This window comes from Rhinolophus sinicus, linkage group LG03 (genome assembly GCF_036562045.2).
Source record: "Rhinolophus sinicus isolate RSC01 linkage group LG03, ASM3656204v1, whole genome shotgun sequence".
Lineage (NCBI taxonomy): Eukaryota > Metazoa > Chordata > Mammalia > Chiroptera > Rhinolophidae > Rhinolophus > Rhinolophus sinicus.
In genome coordinates, this window is record NC_133753.1 from 44,581,733 (window position 1) to 44,605,570 (window position 23,838).

The window sequence follows — 23,838 nt, forward strand, 5'->3', positions numbered from 1 at the left end:
GAAAAACAAAGAGGCAAAAGAGAAAGATACAGCCTTCATGGTTTTCAGAGTCTGGGGAATTAAAGAGTTAACTTATTTATACTACTTACCTTTAATGGAAAAAAAAACCCAATAACAATTTCAAACTTTTCCCTTTAAGACTAAAGCAAATTCTAGTTTTGGAAAAGACAGTGGTACATTTCCTCTCACAGGGAAAAAGAAACCCAGTCCTCCTACTGGATGGTTCACTTATTTCCAGTTTGAGGCCTCCAATACACTTAAGACACCAGCAATTCATGTATCAGGATTATTCCAAACTGACTGGCAGAGATCTCTAAAATTATAGCAATACTATTGACAGAGAGGTCTGTTATATTTAATTCAATTCGGTTATACTCGTACAGATGGTGGGCAATTAGTTTGGCCCAAATATATAAGGATGTAAAGAAAAGGGATGGAACTAATATTTATTAAACACCTAGCAAGTGACAGGTACTTTATATGCTTTACATCATTTAATCCTGACAACAAACACATGAGGTTAACAGATCCCTTTTATAGATAGGAAAACAAGATGCAGTAAAAGGGAACTTCCTCTGGAAGTTAGAAAGTGCTAGAGCCGAGTGTCAAACATGATTTCTTCTGAATCCAAAGCCTTTGCTTCCTATTAGAGTGTGAGAACAGGGTGCATAGATTCTATCCTAATGATAATTTAAAAAGGCACATATTTTGGCTGAACTATTTTGGAAGAGAAACATTTTTACATAGGTAAACAACAGAGAAATACTTACTGTGTTAAAGAAAAGAGGAGCTCATGTTGAGGTTTAATGAAAAGCTTGCAACTGACTAATATTTCTAGAATATGGTGAAGTTTTTGAACACGATAAACTTGTTCTTGTATATCTACTGATGGAGAAATAAAATATTCCTGGAATGAAAAAAGGTATAAGTATTATAAGGAATTAAAGAAGTGGAACCTTTGGAAAGAATATGGCTATGCATGTTAAACCTAAGTGTGAATGCTTCATTCATAGAGGGGAAAAAAACAGCAAGATAGAGTATACCACCTTTCAATACTACCGTGTTTCCCCAAAAATAAGACCTAACTGGAAAATAAGGCCTAGTATGATTTTTCAGGAGGACATCCCCTGAACATAAGCCCTAATGCGTCTTTTGGAGCAAAAATTAATATAAGACCCGGTCTTACTTTCGGGGAAACACGGTATTCCTCTAACTAACCTGTAAGTAAAGTCTTCACTGAGACTGTTCTCAGAAAACCATTACACATATTCTCTGGTGAAGGCAAATCACAGAACTGCTTTATGAAGGAGGTCTAAGTGGGTGACTAATGCTACCCATTAGCCTCTCCAGATGGAATGGCAAATCCACAAGATAATTCTTAACTTCAATACTCTTGCTGGGTTGACGGAGGTGTCCACCTCTAAAAATAGGTAGCAAACCTGAAGTACCAAGAAACTGAGCAAGTATATTGATAAGATTCCACTCACATATATTACTAGTAAATGGGTGCAAAACTTTAGAAACTTGGCAGTGTATTATAATGCCAAGTATAAAGAGCTCAGACCTTCTAATCCTATTTCTGAGAACCCATCCTAAGGAAATAATCCACAGTAAATACGGTAGGGGAAATTTTATGATAGTCCCCAAGATTCCCACCTCCTAGAGTACACATCTTGTATAATCCTTTCCCCTTGAGTGAGGCCAGAACCTCTGAATATGATGGGATGTCACTCCCATGATTGGGTTACTAACTGATGGACTCTGAGTTAATCAAAAGGGAGACTTCGGTCATTACTATGACCCAATCAGGTGAGCTCTTTAAAAGAAAATGATTAGAGACGTTCTCCTACTGGTTCTGAAGAAACAAAACGCCTATCATGATGTAGAGAGGGCCACATAGCCAGGACCCACAAGCAACTTCTACGACCTGAGACTGGTCCTAGGCCAATAGCTAGCAAGAAAATGGAGACCTTTGTCATAGTGCCACAAGGAAATAAATTCTGCCAACAATAAATCAGGGAACTTGGAAGTGGATCTTTCCCTACTCAAGCCTCCAGATGAATGTGCAGCTGGCTGACGCCTTGATTTCAGCCTGTGAAACTCTTGAGAGGACCAAGCTAAAATGTGCCCAACTCCTGACTCCTGGAAACTATAGGATAATAAATTCGTGTTCATTTAAGCTTTTAAGTTTGTAGTAATTTGTTATGTAACAGAAAACTAATATAGTAAAGGAAAAACATCAGAATCATTTGGAATACGAGATGGCTTATTTAAAGACATATTCCTAAGCCCTAGACCTACTGAGTCACTGGGGCCTAGGAATTATCATTTTAACAAGCCTTCCTGGGATTCTCAAGTTTAAGGACTATTGTGTCAAAAGTTTGGAGTCAAACTGCATTAAAAACAAACAAACAAAAAAACCAGGTATATGAAATGACTAGAAGGAAATTCATAAAAATAAGAGTACTCATTTGGGTGATGAGATTTAGGGTACATTTGCCCTATACAGTAGTCTAACTTTCAAAAATGTAATTACCTTTCTAAATTTAAAAAAAACGTTATCAAACCATTCCCCTGTGGGCCCTCCATTATCATATATACACATATATATATAGTTGTTGCTAGAGTATGTTTCCACTAAAAAGATATATTCTTAATAAAATGGATGCTGTTCAATCTCCTAAACTTTCTAAATCAAGACACTATAAAAATACAAAGATTTGTAATCATGACCCTGAAACCCAGAAGTCTCTTTTGAATCAATATATTAAAGAATATCATAAGTTCTTTGGAATTTGTGTATCCTAGAAGTGGGTCAAAAGAATATAAAGCAAAAATTCCTTTATAGGGCCTAACAAAGAAAGGGATTCCCTGATCACTTCAGATAAATGAGTTATGAGAGTACACTGGCTTGAGCAGAATACAACCATATGTCAGCATCATAAATTTATAGAGAATGAGAAATTACACTAAATGGACTACTTTTTTGTCTATCTTACTAGGCAGTAGTAATTAAGGGCATTAACTGTCTCATTTATCTTTTTTCTAGGACCTAGGACAGAGGCTGGCACAGATTAGGCATTTAATAAGTATATACATAATGAATTAATGAATAAAAGAAAAATCAACTTTTGAATAAAAAAAAAACTCACCAAATGATTCAAAGATGCAAGTTCCTGACCTATTATGAAAAAACATATAAGCTTTTACATGTTAAAGAACCCAAGTAAAAATTTTCATAGTTCATATGTAAAAGAGATGTTCAAGCTCAATAGTTCCTCAGAAATGGCCACAGTTTTTGGCACATTACACTATAAATATATACCAGTAGTTATTCTAAAAATGATCACAGCTTGGCCTAATAAAAACAACCAAGTGTTGGGTATTAAAGTAACATCTCACAAAAGGGTTATTATTTACTACATTAACCTCATAGAATCTCAAAAATTTTAAGCTAAAACGAATAAAAACTACAGTTATCTTTAATCTGTCTACTGATGGGGAAATTAAAGGTCCAGAGAACCAGGGGCAAAGCCAGGACTACTAGGGACAAGTAGAAAGATAAAATCTGAGAATACCTACAGGCTGACAACTGTGATATAGTTCTTAATTTTTTGAGCTGGGAAAGGGACTTACCTATGAAAAAACTGATGTAATCTTTCTTTAGTTTGTCCAAACCAACTTCCAAAAGCATCTGAACTGGAATAGTCCCACTGAGAGAAACTGTGTCCATGGTTCCATGGTAAGACTGATGAATGAGCTTACTTAGTAAACTGTTACTTCCACTATGGAGCTAGAAATCAAGAAAATTTTATGAAACTATAAATAAATCCAATACGCAAAAGAGAAGCAAACTGCATCAGCTACAAGCTAAAAACTGTAAGCTTCCATCTTTAATCTCCTGATACTATAAATTGTTTGGATAAAAGCCCTCAAGTTGCACATAGTTTCTAACATGCCATTCTTGACTCATTTGCTGAAGTCCAAAGCAATTAAGAAGGGTTTAAACTTATCACCCCCAGATGTAATTTCACCAAAGAGAAGGCAGAGTTGGTCTTTTGAAGCTTTACAACTAGGAATTCTCTTCTCCTGGCTAAGTGCTATCTGGCATATGAAGATGTTTTCCAAATTGAACATCTTCAACTACACTGAAAACCTGATGCTACAGGAAAACTCCCCCTCAATGGTCCATGCATGTGTCATAAGGAACTCCTTATTGGCTACAATATCCAACATACTAACTTGATTATTTACAAATTAAAAAGAGTTGTGAACTTACAGATCTAACATGTATTCCAAATGTTAAACAATTAAATTTAAACATACCTAAAATGTTTGATAGTTTCTCACTACTGCCTATTACCTCTAATTTTCATCACAATCTTTTGCACTTTCTTTTTAAAAACTATTTCCACTTCGTTTGCACTCATTGCACGTTGTAGGGATATACTCGTGAACACTTCACAAACATAGAAACTCGCAAGAAAAAAATTCAATGGCCAAGACTACAATGCCTATAATCACTAAAGCCCAACTAAGGGGCAGAATTTTCACGCCTATGCTCTAGAGTGTATCTTTGTTCACACCTATGAAAGTTTCAAAGTTTTATAGCTATGAATTGGCATCAATATTATTTAAAATAATTCCTATTAAATGAGGAATCATTTTGTTTCTAGCTTTTTACTTACCTTTTTCTTGATTATAAAAGCACAAATTCACTATGGAAAATTCATGATGTACAGAAATGTATAATGCAGTTGGAAAAACTAATTTGTAACCCTACCTCCAGAGGTGACTGCTAAAACATTTTAGCATTTGATTCCAGGTTTTTCTCTCCAAAGTGCACATTTTTTTAATAGCATATACTCCTTTCTTTTTACTGAACATAAGAAGCATTTCTCCACATCATCTATCAGCATCATTTTTAGCCAACTATTACACATTGCATTCTGTGGTTATATTATTATTTACTTAGTCATTCCATTAACAGTGGAAACTTAGGTCATTTAAAATTTTTTGCTACCATAGATGAGGCTTTAACGATTACTCTGATACATAAAATCTTGATACATATTTCTGTGTATGAGCTTAAGATGGATCCTAACAAAAAGAATTATTGATTCACATGGCGTAACACATTTGGAGGATCATTATCAAAATTGCTTTTTGGAGTATTCCAATTTGTACCGTCATCAGTAGTATGTGAGAATTATCATTCACAACAACAGCAACAATGACAATATTAGTAGCTTACAAATATTGAGCACTTACCTATGAACAAGGTGCTTTACATGAATTAAATTATTTAATCCTAAAACAACACTATGAGGTAGTAGTATTCCTACTGCTACTTTACAGATGAGAAAACCTGGGCACAGAGAAGGAGATAGCTGCAAGTCGCAGGGCTGGAATTCAAGCTCAGGAAGGCTATGCCGAGCCTGGGTTCTTAACCATAGTGCTATGCTGCTGAGAAAATGTTCTAACACACAATACTAGACCTACCCATGGCTGTACGTCACCACGTTGTAGACTCTGGATGATCAATGTGAAACACTTCACCAAGTCTTGATAGGAAATCACACCTTGAAAAACAAGTCAGTCTAACATTATTTTCACGGTATTTCTGCAGATCAAATACATCATTAATCTTAAGGATACACAAATGAAGTGGAAAATAAGTATCTATATTTTGTGCATGGGGGAAGGGGAAGAAAAAGGCAAAAGAAAAGACAATGCATTTCTAAAGAAAGAAATTAAACTGACTGCCACAAAATAACACACTTAGTAAAATATTAAGGAATACCTTTTCCTTTTTCTAATAATCGTACTTTCATTAAAGTATATGTGTTGGTTCATATAAACACAGCATAAAAACCACCTAAGTCTTATACTTAAGGCAGGAGAAAACAATAGATTCTGTGAATTGCCTTGTCTGAGTACAATTCTTGAGCAGAATGTGCCAGAGCATTATTAGAAATAAATTTGTATTAATAAAACAGGAACCAACTTTCACACAAAGCCAGTAGTACAGACTGTATTTCCAAAAGGCTTCATTAAAAGTAAACCTAAGAAGTAGCAGGAACAAGTTTATTTTACAATCCTGATGGACACCTACTACTACTCATTTTGCACCACAGCTGCTCAGCAAAATCGAGATCACACCGTACTGTGAAAAGACACTCGATGGAACGATCAAATGCAGCACTGTCGTGCTTCACTGTCTGAAAAAAAAAGCATCAGAGAATACTCAGTTTAATTTTTTTAAAAAGGTTAATAATTTAAGGATAATAAGCTTTCAAATGCTGCTCTTAGAAAATATGGATCCATGATCACACACAAAGAAAGAGGCACAAATCAACAGACAGTGAAAAACTGGGCCCCTAAAATAGTTTTAAAACTGCGATGCCCTAAAACAAGCATCAACTTTCCTTCATATAAAAACATTTAATTAAATTACTGTTGTCTCCATTTTCCTATTTTTCAAATGACAACACAATTAGCTTAATTGAATAATACCACCTCTGGCATATTAAAGTGCCATCTTATAATATATTAATAAAGTAATGTTGTAGTATATTAACATATTCATTTCTACTTATCTGCAGTTGAGCAATTAATAATACATATGTATTAGTTCTCTTCAAAAATATTTATCAGCTTTTAAGAAAAACAATCACCAAGCCTGACATTAAAGACCAAGAAAAAACTACCCTGTATACTTCTTTCACTGTACAGATTCATTTGACATAGATGGTACAGGATGAAACATAATAGTAAAATCACATTTTAAAAGTGATTTCAGTATACATGTCTAACTGATAACCACTTACCTCTGTGTCTTTTTTTGTAGAATCACCAAATCCATCCAGCTTATTTAAGTCTAGAAAGTGACAAAAGTTTATTAATTCTGCATTTTATTTTTCTGCGTTCCAAGTTATTTTCATCCTGATTCTATTTTCAAATGGCAAATGAGGACAATAAAAGTGTAACTGGGGATTTTAGCAAATGACTTAACTCTCCGATGGAAGTCATAATCGATACCCACCAGGCAGGCGTACGAGGATGAATGGAGGTACCTGACACACAATGGCAGGTACATGGTAAGTGCTCAGGTGCCATCCCTCTTTTCCTATAATCTCAAATATGGTTGTGGTCTATAAATTTTAAATTAAATCTTATTCTTAAAATTACTTGGGCTGTTACCATTAGCAATTCTGAATGAAAGACCTCATAGCTTCATATATCCCAATCAAAAACAGTACTAAGCCTAAAAAGACAACTTATATTTAACGATAGCAAGAATAAATTCCCAGTTAAGAAAAACAAACAATGCAGAGCATGAATTAGGAAAACAAACACCATTCAGGAATTCCTGCACAACTTCAACAGCAGGTTTTGCTTCCAGAGGCGCAGGCCATTCAGTAACACCAGTCCTCAAACCGTCAGCCAAAACCTACGAGAGATTTAAAAAGCCCAAAAGCTTGTTAGTAGAAAACATAGTTTAATCAGTAGGATATATTTAATAATAATAACAGTTGCAGTAATATTTCTTGAATGTTTAATCACATGCCAGGAACTATTCTAAGTGTTTCATATGTACTATGTTATTTAATCCTCACAAAAACTCTATGAGGGAGATATTAATATTTACCTCCACTTTACTGAAGCTAAGAAAGATTAAGTAACTTTCTTAAGGTCACACAATTAGTACCTGACAGTACAGGGCACACATCCAAAGATGGTGATCTGAACTACGATGCCCTGTGCATAGATGCGACAGAATTCAAGGCTGAGGAGCCTACTCTGAAGACGCTTGTGATGTGGGTTAAGAGGGCCAGATAGTACAGATGAAGTAACTAAATGGAAGCTTATATAAAAATAATATATATGCATGTGCCTATATATACAATATCTAAACCAAAGTACTAAGGAAAGGGGGTCAAGATAGGTGGGAATAGCCAGAGGTACAATGTGAAACGTCAGCTCAACTCCAACTCAAACGTGGGAAGCATCAGCTAAATGTGGGAAGCAGAGCTGGGAAGGAGCATGGAATGAGATGAAGAATGTGGGATGATTCTAACCAAGCTGGAGAAAACACCTAGGGAACCCTGGGAAAAAAAGATTATAAGGAATAGGGGCTAGACAGGAATAGTGATCTTAAAGCTTAAAAAGATTGTTTATTTAGCAGGGAAAACAACAGCCACTGTTGACTTTGGTGCAAGAAAAATGACATGATCAAGTAGTTAAGAATTCCTCATCAGAAATACCCAGGATGGACTCTAAGGAAAAGAGAAAGTACCATGTTTTTCTATAGAAGTGACCTCAATCTCTACCCCAGGGGGTCTTTGGCAAAACGTGCAGATAATTTTTGGTGTCACAATGACTGTGGGAGCAGGAGCACTTTGAGCATTTAATTTGGTAGAGGCCGAGGATGCAAAACGTTTTGTGATGGGTACAATGATCGCAAACCACAAAGCGCGGTCCTGCCCACAGTGCCCCTAGTGTCCCTGTCGAGAAACAATGAGTGATCATTAGAGTGGTCCAGGAGGGACGTGATAGGGTTTTAACCATGATGAACACAGGGACAGAAACTTCAAAGGAAGAAAACAACAATGTATGAGGGAGGGAGGGAAAAAGGAAAAAAAAAAAAAAAATCCTACCCAAAAAACACAGAGTTGAAGAGACTACAGCCCTGTGCACATCTAAGGTTCTGTGAATTTATAAGGGAGATTATAACAAAGCATGGACGACTTTCAAGTCAGACAGACAGACAGACAGACAGACAGACATGTATTTGAATGAGTTTTGAACCAGCTCTTTCATTTACTAGTGGCTGACACCTCAGGCATAACTGAACCATCTAGCACCACGTTTGGCACATAGTAGAGTGGCCGCTTCTAGCTGTGGTAGTAAGTGGTGGTGGTAGAAATAGTTCTTTCCAAGTAAAATACAGTTGATACTTGAACAACATGGGTTTGAACTGCGTGGGTCCAGTTATATATAGATTTTTTCAATAAATACAAATGTATTTTCTCTTCCTTATGATTTTCTTAATAACATTTTCTTCTCTCTAGCTTACTTTATTGTGAAAATACAGTATAATATATGCAACATTCAAAACATGTGTTAATCAACTATTTATGTTATTAGTAAGGCTTCCAGTCAACAGTAGGCTATTAGTAGTTAAGTTGTGGGGGAGTCAAAAGTTATACTCAGATTGTCGACTGTGGGGCAGGGGACTGGGGCAGTTCGTGTCCTTAACCCCTGTGCTGTTCAAGGGTAAACTATATAAGGGAAATTGAAGGTATGGTGGAACCAGACAGGGGTTCCCGGTCCAGAGATCTAGTCTAGAAAAGATTTCATGTTTCATTTTGGACATATTGAATTTGAGGCAATAGCACTCTACTCAAGTTGGAAATAATTTGATGGAAGTAAGAAAGATGGGAACTGGTATCAGCTTAAAGCAGAGATCTGGAGTTCCCTCGTAAAGGCATTAGTCAAATCACTGAATATATAAGGTCTCTGCCAGGGTAGACAGAGAAGGGCAGAGACGTGAGGGGAGAAGTATGATGGCAGCCAACAGCAACGGTCCTGAAAGAGGAGCTTTCAAGAAGAAAGGTGAGAAAAGCAGAAAAAATACCAAATTTCGTACAAACAGAGCAATAACAACAATAGGAGGAAAAAGTATTCAGAATGCTTGGTACTATACTAGCTGCTGAAGGCACAAGAGGTACCTGGCACTGAAGTCTAGTAAGGGAGACAAGTAAGTAAATGAATTACTGTGTGTGGTAAACGCTGTGACGCGGTATGTGTGGAGTTCTATAGCAGCACAAAGCACAGGTGGCACAGGCCATGCTAGGGGATCAATGCAATCGTCCTCACAGAGAGCTCACTCAGCAAAGAGGTGGGAGAAGGGCACACCAAGCAGATCAAGACTCACGCACCAGAAAGTGACAGAGTGACAGGATCAGAGCTACTACACGCAGGAAGCTCCATAGGGCAGGGGTTGGAGATTCACAGTGTTAGATTAAGCTAAAGAAATAAGTCGGTGCCAATAGGAACGAGAAAAGGTGCTCCATGTCATTCGCCGTCAGGGAAATGCCCCCTAATGAGACACTACTTCATCCCACTAGGACGGCTATAACAAAGACCAAACAAAGGAAGACGAAACAAAAGCAGATAATATCAAGCACAGGCAAGGATGTGGGGAAAGTGAACCCTCATACTCTGCTGCTATGAATATAAAATGGTGGAGCCACTTTGGAAAAGTTGTAGTTTGGCAGTTCCTCAAAAGGTTAAACATAGAGGTAAACCTATGACCCATCAACTCCACCCAAGAGATGTGAAAAGATAAGCCACACAAAAACATGTACATGACTATTCACGGCAAGCAGCATCACTTAGAATAACCAAAAAGTAGAAACAACTGAAACGTCCATCAGCTGATGGATGGGTAAACAAAATGTGGTACAGCTATCCAACTGAATGCTGTTCAGCAATTAAAAGGAATAAAGTACTGCAGAAAGTACCTTAGTGGTTGCCAAGGGCCAATGGGGGTGGGAGGTAACTGCTAATGGGTATGGGATTTCTTTTGGGGGTGATGAAAATGCTCTAAAATTAAATATGGTCATGGTTGTACAACTCTTTAAGTATACTAAAAACTACTGAACAAGTGAATTTTATGGGATGTAATTTATATCTCAATAAAGCTGTTAAAAAAAGAAATAAGAAAATAAGTAAGGCAGTGACTGAATATAACTGGCTTTGTATGCCAGGCTAAGACATTTGGAATTTCTACTGCATTAAAATGAGGCACCCCCTTGAGATTCAATTTGTAGAGTGGAGCTAAAATTACTGAAACATAAAATTCTTGAAGCACATGCTCATTAATCTTTAGCATCAATCAAAACCCAAGTTATTACCAAGCAGATTACATGTGCATTTAAAATAAATTGGCAGCTAACCCACCTGGAAAGAGGGGAATCCATCATATAAATAAAAACCAAACACTCTAGCAGCAAAGGCAGCACTGTAGCTACTATTTAACACTCCTTTTAAATGTAAGGACAACTGCCCCATAGTAAAATTAAACTGTCCAAATTGCCAAGAGTACCCAATGCATACATAACATTTGGAACAAATTTTGAAGAACACAAAACTAAGTAACGATGATATTAGCAAACATTTTTATGAAAACATAAGATTTAATGCAAGTTACAAATTCCAGAAGGATACTCACAAGGAGAAATTTCAGTTCTCTGTGAAGATGACTCAAAGGACTTCTAGGATCTCCTGACTCCACTTTAATATTCTACAAAGTTCCCAAAGTCAGTTTTCAGTGGTAATCCCATCTTCTTGGCATAAAAGTCACAGTAAGTTGAATTTCAAACTACCCACACATTAAAAAACATATTTCATAAAGCACTAATGAATTGAAAAAGTAGGGCAATACTTCATTTAGAACATGTTACTCAGAGAGAGATACCCTAGAACCTGCCCATCCCGATGCAGCAATTCAGGCCACCACATGCCCTCTCTCTACCACAACTGTATCTACATGGGACAACTGCAATCCTGCTCTCTCCCATGGAATTTCCAAAGGACAAGTAGGAGAAATATAAATATATCTCAAGACTCAATGACAAACTTAGCATTACTACACACCAAAAATACCTCCCCCATAAAAATGTCCATTAGACTCCTTCTAATTAAACCAACAGTGTGCTGTCCTACCTGGAGGTCAAGTTTTACAACCCTAAGATATTAAAGACAAAAGAGAGAGCGAGAGAGAGAGAGAGAGAGAGAGAGAGAGAGAGAGAGAGAGAGAGAGGCAGTGAACAACAAAAAAAAGTAAATTCTGTTGTAGGTAGATTCCTATTGTAGGAAAAGAAAAGCATTAAGAATATAATTATCCATAATTCCATCACCCTGAGGGAACTACTGTTAATACTATCCAGGCTTCTCTGTATACATTTTTTAAAAATATAGTTGAGATTTTATCATATATACAATTTTGTACTTTTTCCTTTGGTTTACTTAAAAATAAGCATTTCCTATTATTATTAATTTTAAATAGTGATTTTTAAAGAAAGTATGTTTCACCATGGATATCTATTTTAATCATTTCCTTATTGAACATACAGGTTTTGTTTTTAATATTTTGGAAACACAGCTATATCACTGTGAATATCTTTGTACATACAGAGGGTGCCAAAAAAATGTATACACATTTAAAAAAAAAAAAAAACTATTAAAATTGTAATACTCAATATATACCCATAATAAGTCCTGTTTGACTTCTGCAATTATAAGAGGTGCTCAAAGTGGTGACCATCAGCGTCCAGACACTTCTGATTACAACCAACTATGCTTGAGCAACATTGACCAAAGTGTCCACTTGTATCACACTGTGCATGCCACTTCAATTTCTTCACACAGCACCATGCGTTTCAAACTTATCACAAATGCTGCCAATTGTTAGATGTGTTAGAGGTTCTGTTGTATATTCACGCCTCCATTGTTGTACTTCCACAACATTCTTGAATTTCAAATACCACTTCAAAATGGTCTTGCACTCCTTGAATGACAACCGTGCTTCCACCATTTTCTTTGACTGTCCTGCCTGTCCCATGGTGACGATAGCATTCATTTGATTAACGTCATCTTTTGAGCAAACATCATACTACACATTGCTACCATAATTCAATTCAACTTTGAAAAGTAATACATAGATCACATCCCTTAAAATGTGTATACATTTTTTTGGCACCCTCAGTATATATTTGTTAGCAATTCTGATTAATTTCGTAAGACAGATTCCTAGAAATGTAAATATAGGGTGAAAAGGCTTTTAATAGTGTGATTCTTGATGTGTTGCGAATATCTGCACTCTTCTAAGAATAGCAGAGATGGTAAGTCACTTTGATGATTTCACTTGTGTCCCAACTTCAAGAGATTTTATTAATCACTGGAAAATTCTTAAGTTACATAATTGCAGCACTGTGGGCAACTGATAGATCAGATCACCTGGCCAAACCTCCACTAACTGCCCTGGTGAGACTTCAGGGGCCAGCTGAGCCTTTCAGAACTCAGGGAGGGCTGGGGCTGGGCTCAGCAACAAGCGAGTTAAAAGTAAACCTACACTGAGTAAACGCAGCAACAGAAAACAGGCTTCGCTCTTACCAGAGTTGCATTTGAAGACAGTGGAGGAATTTGAAGAATCTCATCCACGGGACTCCAGGAAATATCCAAAGTGATGGTAGTTTGTGACGCAGGGACTATGTCATCCAAGGCAGTGGACTTCAAGAGCTCATACTGGGCAAAGCCCCTGGCTGTAACCTGAAAAGAATGCATCCAGCAGGCAATTCACTATGCTGTCACATGACCAAAGGCCCATTATTGAAATTACTCTCGTTTCTCAAAAGAAGAAAAAAATGCCATACTTTTATCCCAAATGGAAAAATAAGACAACTTTTTTAATCACAAAAATTAGCTAAAAGACAGAAGGCATATACCAAAAAAGTACCAAAAAAATGTATACATATGTCTTGTATTTATCTTTTGTTATCAATATATATTATTACAATTTTAATACATTTTTTTCCTTTCTTAAAATGTGTATACATTTTTTTGGCACCCTCTGTATTTTAATACTAATCATTAGCTGATATGAAAATAAAAACAAACATTTCGATACTACAGAAAAATATCTAGTCATATTAAAAGTGAAAAAAATTTAAATTAGGAAGACAGGTAGGTAACAGTTTGAAGAAAATAATGAGAAAAGAAATACTTACAGTAGACAAGTGATGTCTTTTCTTATGTGAATTTTTTAAGTCTTCAAGATTTACAGAATAATTTTTATCAGCTATGGGACATTAAAGAAAAAAATAATTTAAGGGTACAATTCAAAATAACAGTGCTAGAAAATTCAAATTCTGAGGGTACCACAATTTAACACTAATTACAGTTGAGATTAAATTTTAAATCACAGATGAATGAAATCTTTATAGAAAAATGAAAGTGGAACAAAGGTCAATACTACCACCAAAAATATAATTATATGCCTACTATAAGACTGGAAATATATTGTCATTGTATTCAATTTTTTTAAATTCTCCAATGAAGGAAAATTTCCAAAATGACAGATACAAATCAAATGAAACCCAAACAAAACAGTGAAAACTCTTGTCCAGATTTTTGGAGACCTGTTTCTGGAGATTCTAGAATACCATCTACATGCTGCAAGCTGTACACAAGAGTAGATTCATGGCTAACACAAGTTCCACTGTGTGCACCTCCCTCTTAACAATATCAATTTTCAGTTAAAACCACAAAACAATAACTATCAAATAATACGCACACATACACCCATAAAAGTAGTAAGAGTGAGCTCTCACCTTTACAACTGACCACATATAAGACAATTCCTGCAATGCTGCTATTTGTTGTGATAAGCTCAGCTCCGAGCCAACAGGTGCCTTCAGGATCTGAACTGTCACACCTCACCCAGAGGGGAGGAAGGGCAGTAACTGGCCGACTAATCTTCAGATGGGTCATATTAGGATTGTGAGCCATGGTGTAAAGTCCGATTAACTGCCTTGAAAACAAGAGTAAGAAGAATAAATCATAGGTAGAGATTGCCAATCAGTCAAGAATTTTATTTTCCAAAGGTATCACTAAGGTTGTCCCAGAAACAAAATTCTGGAAATTAAGTGGCAAAGTGCGCATAAATATTTCACCCAGTGAAGAAGTGAGAGGAGGGCACACCAGGCAGATCAAGGCTCATGCACCAGAAAGTGACAGAGTGACAGGATCAGAGCTACTATAAGCAGGGAGTTCAATATGGTAAAGGTAGAGGTTCAGTGGGAGTGAAAGCATGTTGTGAAATGAAGCTAAGGAAACAAATAGGATGTGCCAGTTACATCTCAGTAAAGCTGGGGGGGGGGGGCAGAGAAAGAAGTAGGAGCCAATAAGCACATGAAAAGATGCTTGAAGTCACTAGTCATTGGGACACTTAAGGAAATCTGACCATGAACTGTGAATTTGATAATAGCATTGTAACAATGTTACATTTCCAGATTTTGATCATTGTTCTGTGGCATGTAAGAGTATGTACTTGTTCTTAGGAAATATATCATGAAGTATTTAGGAGTAAAGAATAATAATGTCTCCAACATACTGTCAATATTTCACAAAAAAATTGTGTATGTGAGATGTGTATATTATATATCAATAGATGGTGGGAGTGGGGGAGGAGGAGGAATGAAAGAATGACAAAGCAGATGCAGCAAAATGTAAATAATTGTTGAACCTGTGTTAAGGATATACAGAAGTTTCTACACTATTCTTGTAACTGTTCTGTAAATTTGAAAATATGTCAAAATTAAAAGTTACCCAAAAATGTGACCTAAATTTTTTTCCAAAGAGATGAAAACTGAATTTATTGCCAACAGATGTTCAGGAAAGGAATTTCTAAGGGGTTGTACTTCAAAAAGGAAATACAATAATCCCAGAAGGAAGGTCTGAAATGCAAGAAGAAATGGAGAGCAAAGAAATGATAAGCATATGGGTAAATCCCAACAAACACTGGCTGGAGAAAACAATACAAACAAATAATGTTTAAGTTGTGGGGGAGGAAAGAAAAAAGGCCTTTAAATATGATTTAAAATCAAGAAGCCAAGAAGGGTTCATCTAACTACATAAAAATGTTAGAAGCTTCCACATAACAAAACAAACAAAAATCACCACGAAGGAAAGTCACTTTGTGAATAGTGTTATTATAGTTGTTGTTCTCTAATATTATTATTTATAGGACGGTATCTTCCAGAGCTCCTTGATGGCAAGGATTTTTTGGTTTTGGAGGTGGGGAGGCCGGGCAGACGGAAGTGCAGATGGCTACACAGGGAGGAGGCAAGAAGTAAGGCTGGCAAGGCGGACAGAGGCAGCAGGGTTTCTAACAGAGCGGGGTCATTCTTCATCGGGCAGGAGAGCCCCATGCATCGCAGGACGTTTACAATCCATGGTCCAGGCCAATAGCTCCCCTCAGGCATCATGATAACCAAAAAGTACCCCTGCAATTTCCAAATGCCTGCTGGGTACCCTTGGTGGAAGACTTCTGGACTAGACAAGGAAGACTCCTGTGTGTCACTCAAAAGGAATTTGGATGTTATCATGAGGCAACGAGAACCGCTGAGGGATTTATAAGCAGGGGAGGAACACAACCAGGCTTTCTGGCAGGAGTGAGGAAGAAAGATTGGAGGGGAACCAGATTAGACACAAGGAAAACATTTAAGCAACAACAACAAACGGTACAAGGGACTGGAGAAAGGAAAGATCACTGCAGCCTTCTTGGTCATGTCTGGGATACCTATGGGATATTCAAGTAGAGCTATCCTTAGACAGAGTTAGGTATACATATCTGGGGGGAGGGGGAGGGAGGGATCTGGGACAGACATATATTTTTCCCCAATGTTTATAAGAATGCTTCCATTTAAATTCCTAGCCTCCACCCTAGTCCTATCCCAATACCAAGAAAAAACTTACCTTGCCCTCCCAACTGGTAAAGCAAGTGGTCCGACATTCTCACCAGTAGAGAAATCAGAAATAGCAGTTTCTTCAGATTGTAGCTCTTCAACAGGACTTGTTTCTTCCTTTTCTAAAGGCTTTAAAAATGTTTTTAAATTATTTAACCACGTAAAAGAACATTTAAGGTAACAGTCAACTCTTCCATGCTAAAACATAATGTACTGATTTCTACAACCTGAAGCACAAACGATTGGGTTATGGCAAGAATCATAACTACAAACCAGTTTGGTACCAACAAATCTTGCCCTTAGAAGCATTACCACTGTCCTATCAAAACATGTTGCTCTAGGTTGCTACTGATAGAGGAAGTATCTGATGCCATTAGAAAAGAAAGTGCTCCAACACGTACAAAATGATGCATTCAAGACAAAATACCAAGGGAGACCCGTGGGAGGGAGACTCCCCAAGTCCGTCCAACTCTTCGCTCCCAAACATGAACATCCACAGCCCTTATTCCTTAAAGCTATTCCTCTGAGGGCTCACTCTCATTTGTGTTACAGGGTTCTGATATCTCTGTGTTTCAGTAGTTAACTAGCTCAGCTTTGCCAACAATAACAATTATGAGTAAACATTTCCTGAGCATTACCAGGTACTAGCTACTGCTCTAAGTTTTCTTTTATTCTTCATAAAAGCCCTGAGATAGATACTATTACTAACCCTGTTTTTGAGATGGGAAACCTGAGGTAGCGAATGGCTGAATAACTTGCCTAGGATAACACAGCTGCTGAGTGCAAAGCCAACATTTGAATCTAGGTAGTCTCTTCTGGCAGTATATCTGCTACTGACTTAATAGGTATCAGACCTAGATGTTTCCTCAGCTTTGAATTTCTTTTGCCAGATTCCAGATTACATTCTCTTCCAGGCTTGGGTTTCCAAAAAGTTCCTAGAACTAGAGGTACCCAAGAAATATCATTTTTTTCCTCTGTTCTCCTTTTCAATAGTCATATACTTAAAACTCATGCTTTAAGCTCTACTGATCTTTGCAGAAACAAAGGCCATTTTAATTGCTCACCATCCAAAAATGCCAGGGCCTAACTAACTTCCAGGTAACTCCTTACAACTCTGAGCTGCATTCTCATCAGTATCCTAACCCAGATTTCCACAAATACCCTCTGCTCATCTTTACTTTTCCCAAGATAACAACTCATCTTCATCTGACCATCTTCATTTTTTCAGCTTTTGCTCGACATAAATTTCCCTTTCTCCTCACTACAAACGTCTAAAGTCAGCCACATAATTCAGCTATAACTATTTTCCAAGCTTTGTCCACCATAGACAAGCACTAATAACACCCATTCATTAACATAAAAAATAAAGTAGTTCCCCTCCTCAGAAAAGAGTTTTCATGTGTGTGTATTTAAAATAAAGAGCTCCCTGTTCATTTATCACAATGCCTGTCCAGACAGCATGAGTGAGGGCCCCAAAGCAGACCGGTATGTTCCTTCTAACGGAACCTCCACTTCCCCCTAGGAGAGCCTGTTCCTATTACTTCAGGACACAATGTAACCAAAGGCATGGATGCTGGTCCCCAGCAACCATGTAATGTGACAGCATTATCAGCACTCAGTAAAAACCACACTGTCAAAAGTTACCATAGTTAAAACACAAAAGTTTAAGATTGTAATTATAAAATGATACACAAATAAGAAGTTCCCTCTTGTTACATTTAACAAACAAAAATGAAAGTAGAACTTCATAGTTACTTATGCTGTGTCCTTCACTATAGCAGTCACCTGCCAAATGCGGCTACTGAACACTTGAAATGCGGCCAGACCAAACTGAGATGTAAGCATAAAACAAACACCAGATTTTGAAGACGTAGTATGGAAAAAAGAACTTAAAACAGCTCATTAATGATTTTTTTATATTAATTAGCTGTTGAAATGATAATAGCAGATTAAGTAAAAAACATTACTAAACCTAATTTCAAACCCAGCAATCCCACACCTGCGTTATTGACTGTAAACAACAGTTATGCGTACACAAAAATCTGTACAAAAATGATTATATTAGCTCTATTCGTGACTGAAAACTGAATACAACACAAATGTCCTTCGAAGGGTGAATGGGTAAATAAACTCTGGTATATCCATTCCAAGAAACACTACAATTAAAAGACATGGACTACTGATACAACTTGGAAGAATCTCGAAGGCATTATACTAAGTGAAAGAAGCCAAACTCCAACGGCTACACACTGCATGATTCCATTCATGACATTCTTAAAAAGACAAAACTACAGTGAGGGAAAAGAGTTGCCCAGGGGTAGCGGTTGTGGGAGGGTATGATTCTAAAGGGATAGCACAGGGAGTTTTGGGGGTGATGGAATTATTTTGTGTCCTGATTGTGGTGCTGATTACCAGAATCTATATATGTGTTAAAATTCACATGACTGGACAACAAAAGAAAAAAAGTCAATTTTACTGTATCATAATTACACTTATTTCTTTTTGTGTAATGGGGCTACTAGAAAATTTTAGGGGCTGGCCCGGTGGCTCAGGTGGTTGGAACACCGTGCTCCTAATGCCGGGTCGCCAGTTCGATTCCCATATGGGCCAGTAAGCTGCACCCTCTACAGCTACGATTGTGAACAACGGCTTTCCCTGGAGCTGGGCTGCCGTGAGCTGCCGTGAAGAGCTGGAGGTCGGCGTGAGCTGCCTTGGGCTACCGTGTGCTGCCATGAGCAGCTGGCGGCCAGCATGAGAGGCCAGCAGCCAGCGTGACCTGCTGTGAGCGGCCGACTGACTACCAGCGATTGCGATCGACTGCCTGGGGCGGGCTGCAAGGCTCATAATACCAGCATGGGCCAGGGAGCTGTGTCCTACACAACTAGACTGAGAAACAATGGCTTGAACTGGAGTTGGGGGGAGGGAGGCAGAAGAAGAGGGGGGAAAAAAGAAAATTTTAAATTACATATGTGGTTCACATTATATTTCTATTGGACAGCACTGCACTTATTCCTAAAGGAATTAGAATCCACTTTCAAAACTATGATTAAAAAATGTGTACATTTCAGATGGTTCCCACAAAACCAAATCTGGCTATTAAGAATTAAACAACCAAAGCCCAAGCATACTTACCACTTTTTCCAAGATGAAGACTACATCATTTTCATTTAGAATGTTTTTCAAAGGGTTCGGTTGGCCTTTGCTGATCAACTGCACGTGGACATCAGCCTATCAAAAACAGATAATGTCAAGCAATGTTTTATACACACACACACACACACACACACACACACACACACACACGTACAAATATTTAAACACAAAGACCAGGTCTCTGCAAGTAACGGGAAAGGAGAATTTGAATAAGACATGTTTTAAAAGTAAGATTTCATTTATTTTTTGCCCATGTTGTTTTTCATGTTTAGAAAATCTAGATTACATCTGTAGCTGCACATGCTTCAAGGCCCATGTGAAGTGCATCCTGCCTTGTAAGGCCTTCCTCTGATTAGGATCACACCGACAGCCTTTTCCTCTAATCATATTGTATTTATCATGTACCACAAAATTAACCCTTTACTAGATATTATCCTTTCTTCTGATTATACTATGGAATTTAGAACTTTATCAGTTTATAGGAAATGCATGTTTTTTTACTCCAATTACAATACATGTTTATTATAGAAGAGTTTGAAAATAGATAGCTAAAAGAGATTTTAAAAAAATTCACCTATAATTCTACTAGCCAGAATGATCACTACTGTTATTAATCTTGTTGGTATATATTTTGCCAGATCTTTTTCCAGGCATACAAATAAATCTATTAAAATCAAAATGTATCTGTTATTCAGATATCTAGATAAGATTTTGCTTAATAAAATATAATATTCTAATAGTTTTATAACATGAACTTTCCATGCCATTAAATGCTCTTTGGTTGTGTAGTACGGTGGCTCTAACATCATATAATAACTCCACATTGTTCGACATTTAGATAGTTTCAAGTTATTTGCTATAATAAACAACTGATAATGGACATCTTGAATTACTTTCTTAAGGTGAATATATAAAATCATATTGATAGTGTCAAATTGCCTTTCAAATATATCATACCCACATATTTGCATTCCTATCACTTATTCAACACACTATTTTCATTTATTTTTATTATCTCATAGCAAAAAATAGTATTGTTTTAATTTTCATTTGATCACTAATGAAGGTGAACACTTTCTAATATGCTTATTATTGACAAATTTCTCATTATTTAAATCTATTTAATTTCTTATTTTGGTTATTGAAGCATTTAGAAACCAAGTTCACAGAACAAAGGATGCTGTGTCACTCTAATCTACTAGGTTCTTGAGTATCAAATACTGTTGTGGTTGGAATTACGTCCCCTCAAAAGATATGTTGAAGTCCTAACCCCTGGTTCCTCTGAATGTGACTTTATTTGGAAATAGGGTGTTTGCAAATGTAATCAAGATGAGGATTAACTTGCATTAAAGGGAGGGGTCCTAAATCCAACGACTGGTGTACTTATAAGGTGAGATTTAGAGACACAGACATATAGGAAGAAGGCCAGGTGTTGACAAAGGCAGAGAGTAGAGATTAACATGTGTCTATAAACTAAGAAACACCAACGATTGTTGGAAACCATCAGAAGCTAGAAGGAGGCAAGGAAGGATCCTTTCCCAGAGCCTTCGGTGGGAACAAGGCCTTGCTGATACTTTGATTTCAGACTCCTAGTCTTCAGAACAGTGAAAGAATAAATTTCTGATGTTTTAAGCAAACTAATTTATGGTACTTTGTTACAGTAGCGCTAGGAAACTAATACAGGCATCAAGTGGCAAGAATTCAGACAGGGAGGAATTAATACATTTACCTGGATATACTTGATTCCAGAGTTTGATTAGTGAGAATTCAAATAGTGAGCGATAACTGTATTTGTGTTTTTCTTTCTGTTATTACATATTTGTGTCCTTCAATTATGGTTATCTTTTTTCTGATTGATTTTAAAGAGTTTTTTATATATTTTATATATATGGATATTACGCTTTCATTTATGACTATTTCTCCATAGATTAGTCTTTTTGTACATAATTTGCTTTAGTACAATTATTTTGTGGATTAAACTCTATGGGGAGTTTGATCTATGGAACAGTTGGCATATATTAGATGTTTAATAAGTCCACGAATGTTTACACAACTTTATTCATAACTATCAAAAACTGGAAACAATCCAGGTGTTCATCAAGTGCTGAATGAATAACCAAGCTGTACTGCATCCATACAATGGAATACTATTCAGCAATAAAAAGGAATGAACTACTGATACACAACAACACAGATGAATCTTAAATGCACGATACTCATTGATAGAAGCCAGACCCAAAAGGCTACATACTATGTGACAATTTGGAAAAAACTCAAAATATCGCATTAATGATTTTATTTATATGACATTCTGGAAAAGGCAAAACAGGAGACAGGAAACGGAGATAGAAAACAGGTTAGTGGTTGCCAGGGACCGGGAGCAGGGGAAAAGGTTGACTATAAGGGAACATTTTTGCAGGTGATAGAAATGTTCTGTATCTTGATTATGCGAGTGGTTATATGACTGGATGAATTTATAAAAACTCTTAGAACTGAACTCTAAAAGGGTGACATTTACTCTATGGAAACCGAACTTTTAAAAACTCACAATTTTAGGATTACTGAATCGTGTTTAAAAACCAAATAAGTTTTTCATACCTCATAGATAAATGGATCTTTACAGATTCCTTTCTTTTCTTCATCAACTTCCCTGAAATGCAGAACCACATGTGAAAAAACAGGGCTATACCATAGTATTCTGTCATTTAAACTTAGAAGTTAATCATCACTTCATCTCTGTGAGAGACACAAGTGAGAAAAGCAGAATTCAACGGCTTCTCAGAGGCAGCAGGAAATTAGAGTACCTACCTCTACTCTTACATTTTTTAAAACACATTACTAGCCAAATGTAATTTATCACATGACTTTTGGAAAGAAACAAATGACTGGATTTTCATCTGTCACTGATTCAGTGGGCAACCACACAGAAGTTATTTGAAGATCCCAGGCAGTAGATTTCTACGGCTAAAATGGTAGCATTTATCCTCCCTCCATTTTTATGAGCTGTTACTGAAATATTAGTAAATTTGACGATGATAAACAATTTCCCTTTAAAAATGTAAAAACAAAAGTCTAGAATATCATCTAATAATTATCATTTCAGTCAAGAAAGTTTTAAAATAGTGATCCCAAAGCACGTAAACTATAATCCATTAATATACCAAAATGCACATCAGTCTGATCTATACTCTAAAAAAGAATCTTTAGAGTCCTAAAGGAATCCAGTGGAATTGTTTCAGAATACCAATTATTTTTTAATTTACTCTATGACTTACTGAAATAAAAATAGGAGAGATTAGGCCTATCAGTGACTGACTGATTCACTTTTGCCATTTTGGACAAGACTGTGTCTTATTCTTAAAAATGTTTGTCTTTTAGGTATAACTCAGGGATGTTATTCAATCAATCATTCAACAATCATTTCTCAAGCATGTGTACATTTCTCAAACCATAGAATGAAATATATAGCAGTTAATAAAAATAATGAAACAGATCTATAGGCTCTCATTTTGAAAGCTATTCAAGACATTGTTAGTTTAAAAAAGGTAGTGCTCCTTCTACAGTGATCAAAAAACTGACAGGAATTACCACTTTTGTAAGCAGGGAGAAAAGCAATAAAGATAAACAATGAAAAGTTATGGCATTTAAAAAATAAGGGGTTAGATGACATCAGTGGTTCGCAAAGTGTGGTGTCAGGCCAGCAGCATCTGCTTCACCTGTCATTTGTTAGAAAGGCAAATTCTTGGCCACCACCCTCCCTCCCAGCCCCGCCCCCCATACCTAATAATCAGAAACCCTAGAGGTGGGGCCCAGAATCTGTGTTTTGACTATTCTCCTAGTAATTCTCATGCGCACTCAAATGTGAGAACTACTGGATTCGATTTTTACGTTGGATGCAGAACTAGAGAGAATCCTCTTTGGTACTAGTACGTCACTGTACCAATAAAATGAAGTCTTAGAGCACAGTGAAATTAAAGGTGCTTTACAAAGCCAACGCACCATCACGTTATCAATTACAGCTGTAGCTCATATGGTAACTATCTCGAATAGGCTATAACATCTTTCACACCAGCTAGGCTTCAAACAAGTGAAGGATGCCAACATGTAGTATATGTACTGGAAGGTGCCTCTAATATACTGCGAGTTGTAT

General features: G+C 36.8%; 1 protein-coding gene across 3 annotated transcripts in view; it reads right to left on the reverse strand.

Annotated features, from left to right (window-relative positions):
* The window catches only part of ZWILCH (zwilch kinetochore protein), a 31,383-nt gene that overhangs the window by 6,909 nt on the left and 636 nt on the right, over window positions 1–23,838 (reverse strand). For 2 of the 3 annotated variants that reach the window (XM_019725610.2, XM_074327529.1), the window contains exons 2-15: window positions 22,287–22,338; window positions 19,668–19,763; window positions 16,546–16,664; window positions 14,400–14,599; window positions 13,797–13,867; window positions 13,183–13,338; window positions 11,240–11,311; window positions 7,360–7,453; window positions 6,831–6,880; window positions 6,116–6,221; window positions 5,503–5,582; window positions 3,637–3,793; window positions 3,153–3,181; window positions 771–907 (exon numbers count right to left, since the gene is read on the reverse strand). In XM_019725610.2, coding sequence (XP_019581169.2) covers window positions 771–907; window positions 3,153–3,181; window positions 3,637–3,793; window positions 5,503–5,582; window positions 6,116–6,221; window positions 6,831–6,880; window positions 7,360–7,453; window positions 11,240–11,311; window positions 13,183–13,338; window positions 13,797–13,867; window positions 14,400–14,599; window positions 16,546–16,664; window positions 19,668–19,763; window positions 22,287–22,338 — 1,419 coding nt within the window. The remainder of the gene's footprint in view (window positions 1–770; window positions 908–3,152; window positions 3,182–3,636; window positions 3,794–5,502; window positions 5,583–6,115; window positions 6,222–6,830; window positions 6,881–7,359; window positions 7,454–11,239; window positions 11,312–13,182; window positions 13,339–13,796; window positions 13,868–14,399; window positions 14,600–16,545; window positions 16,665–19,667; window positions 19,764–22,286; window positions 22,339–23,838) is intronic. The other variant, XM_074327528.1, reaches the window with a different exon arrangement.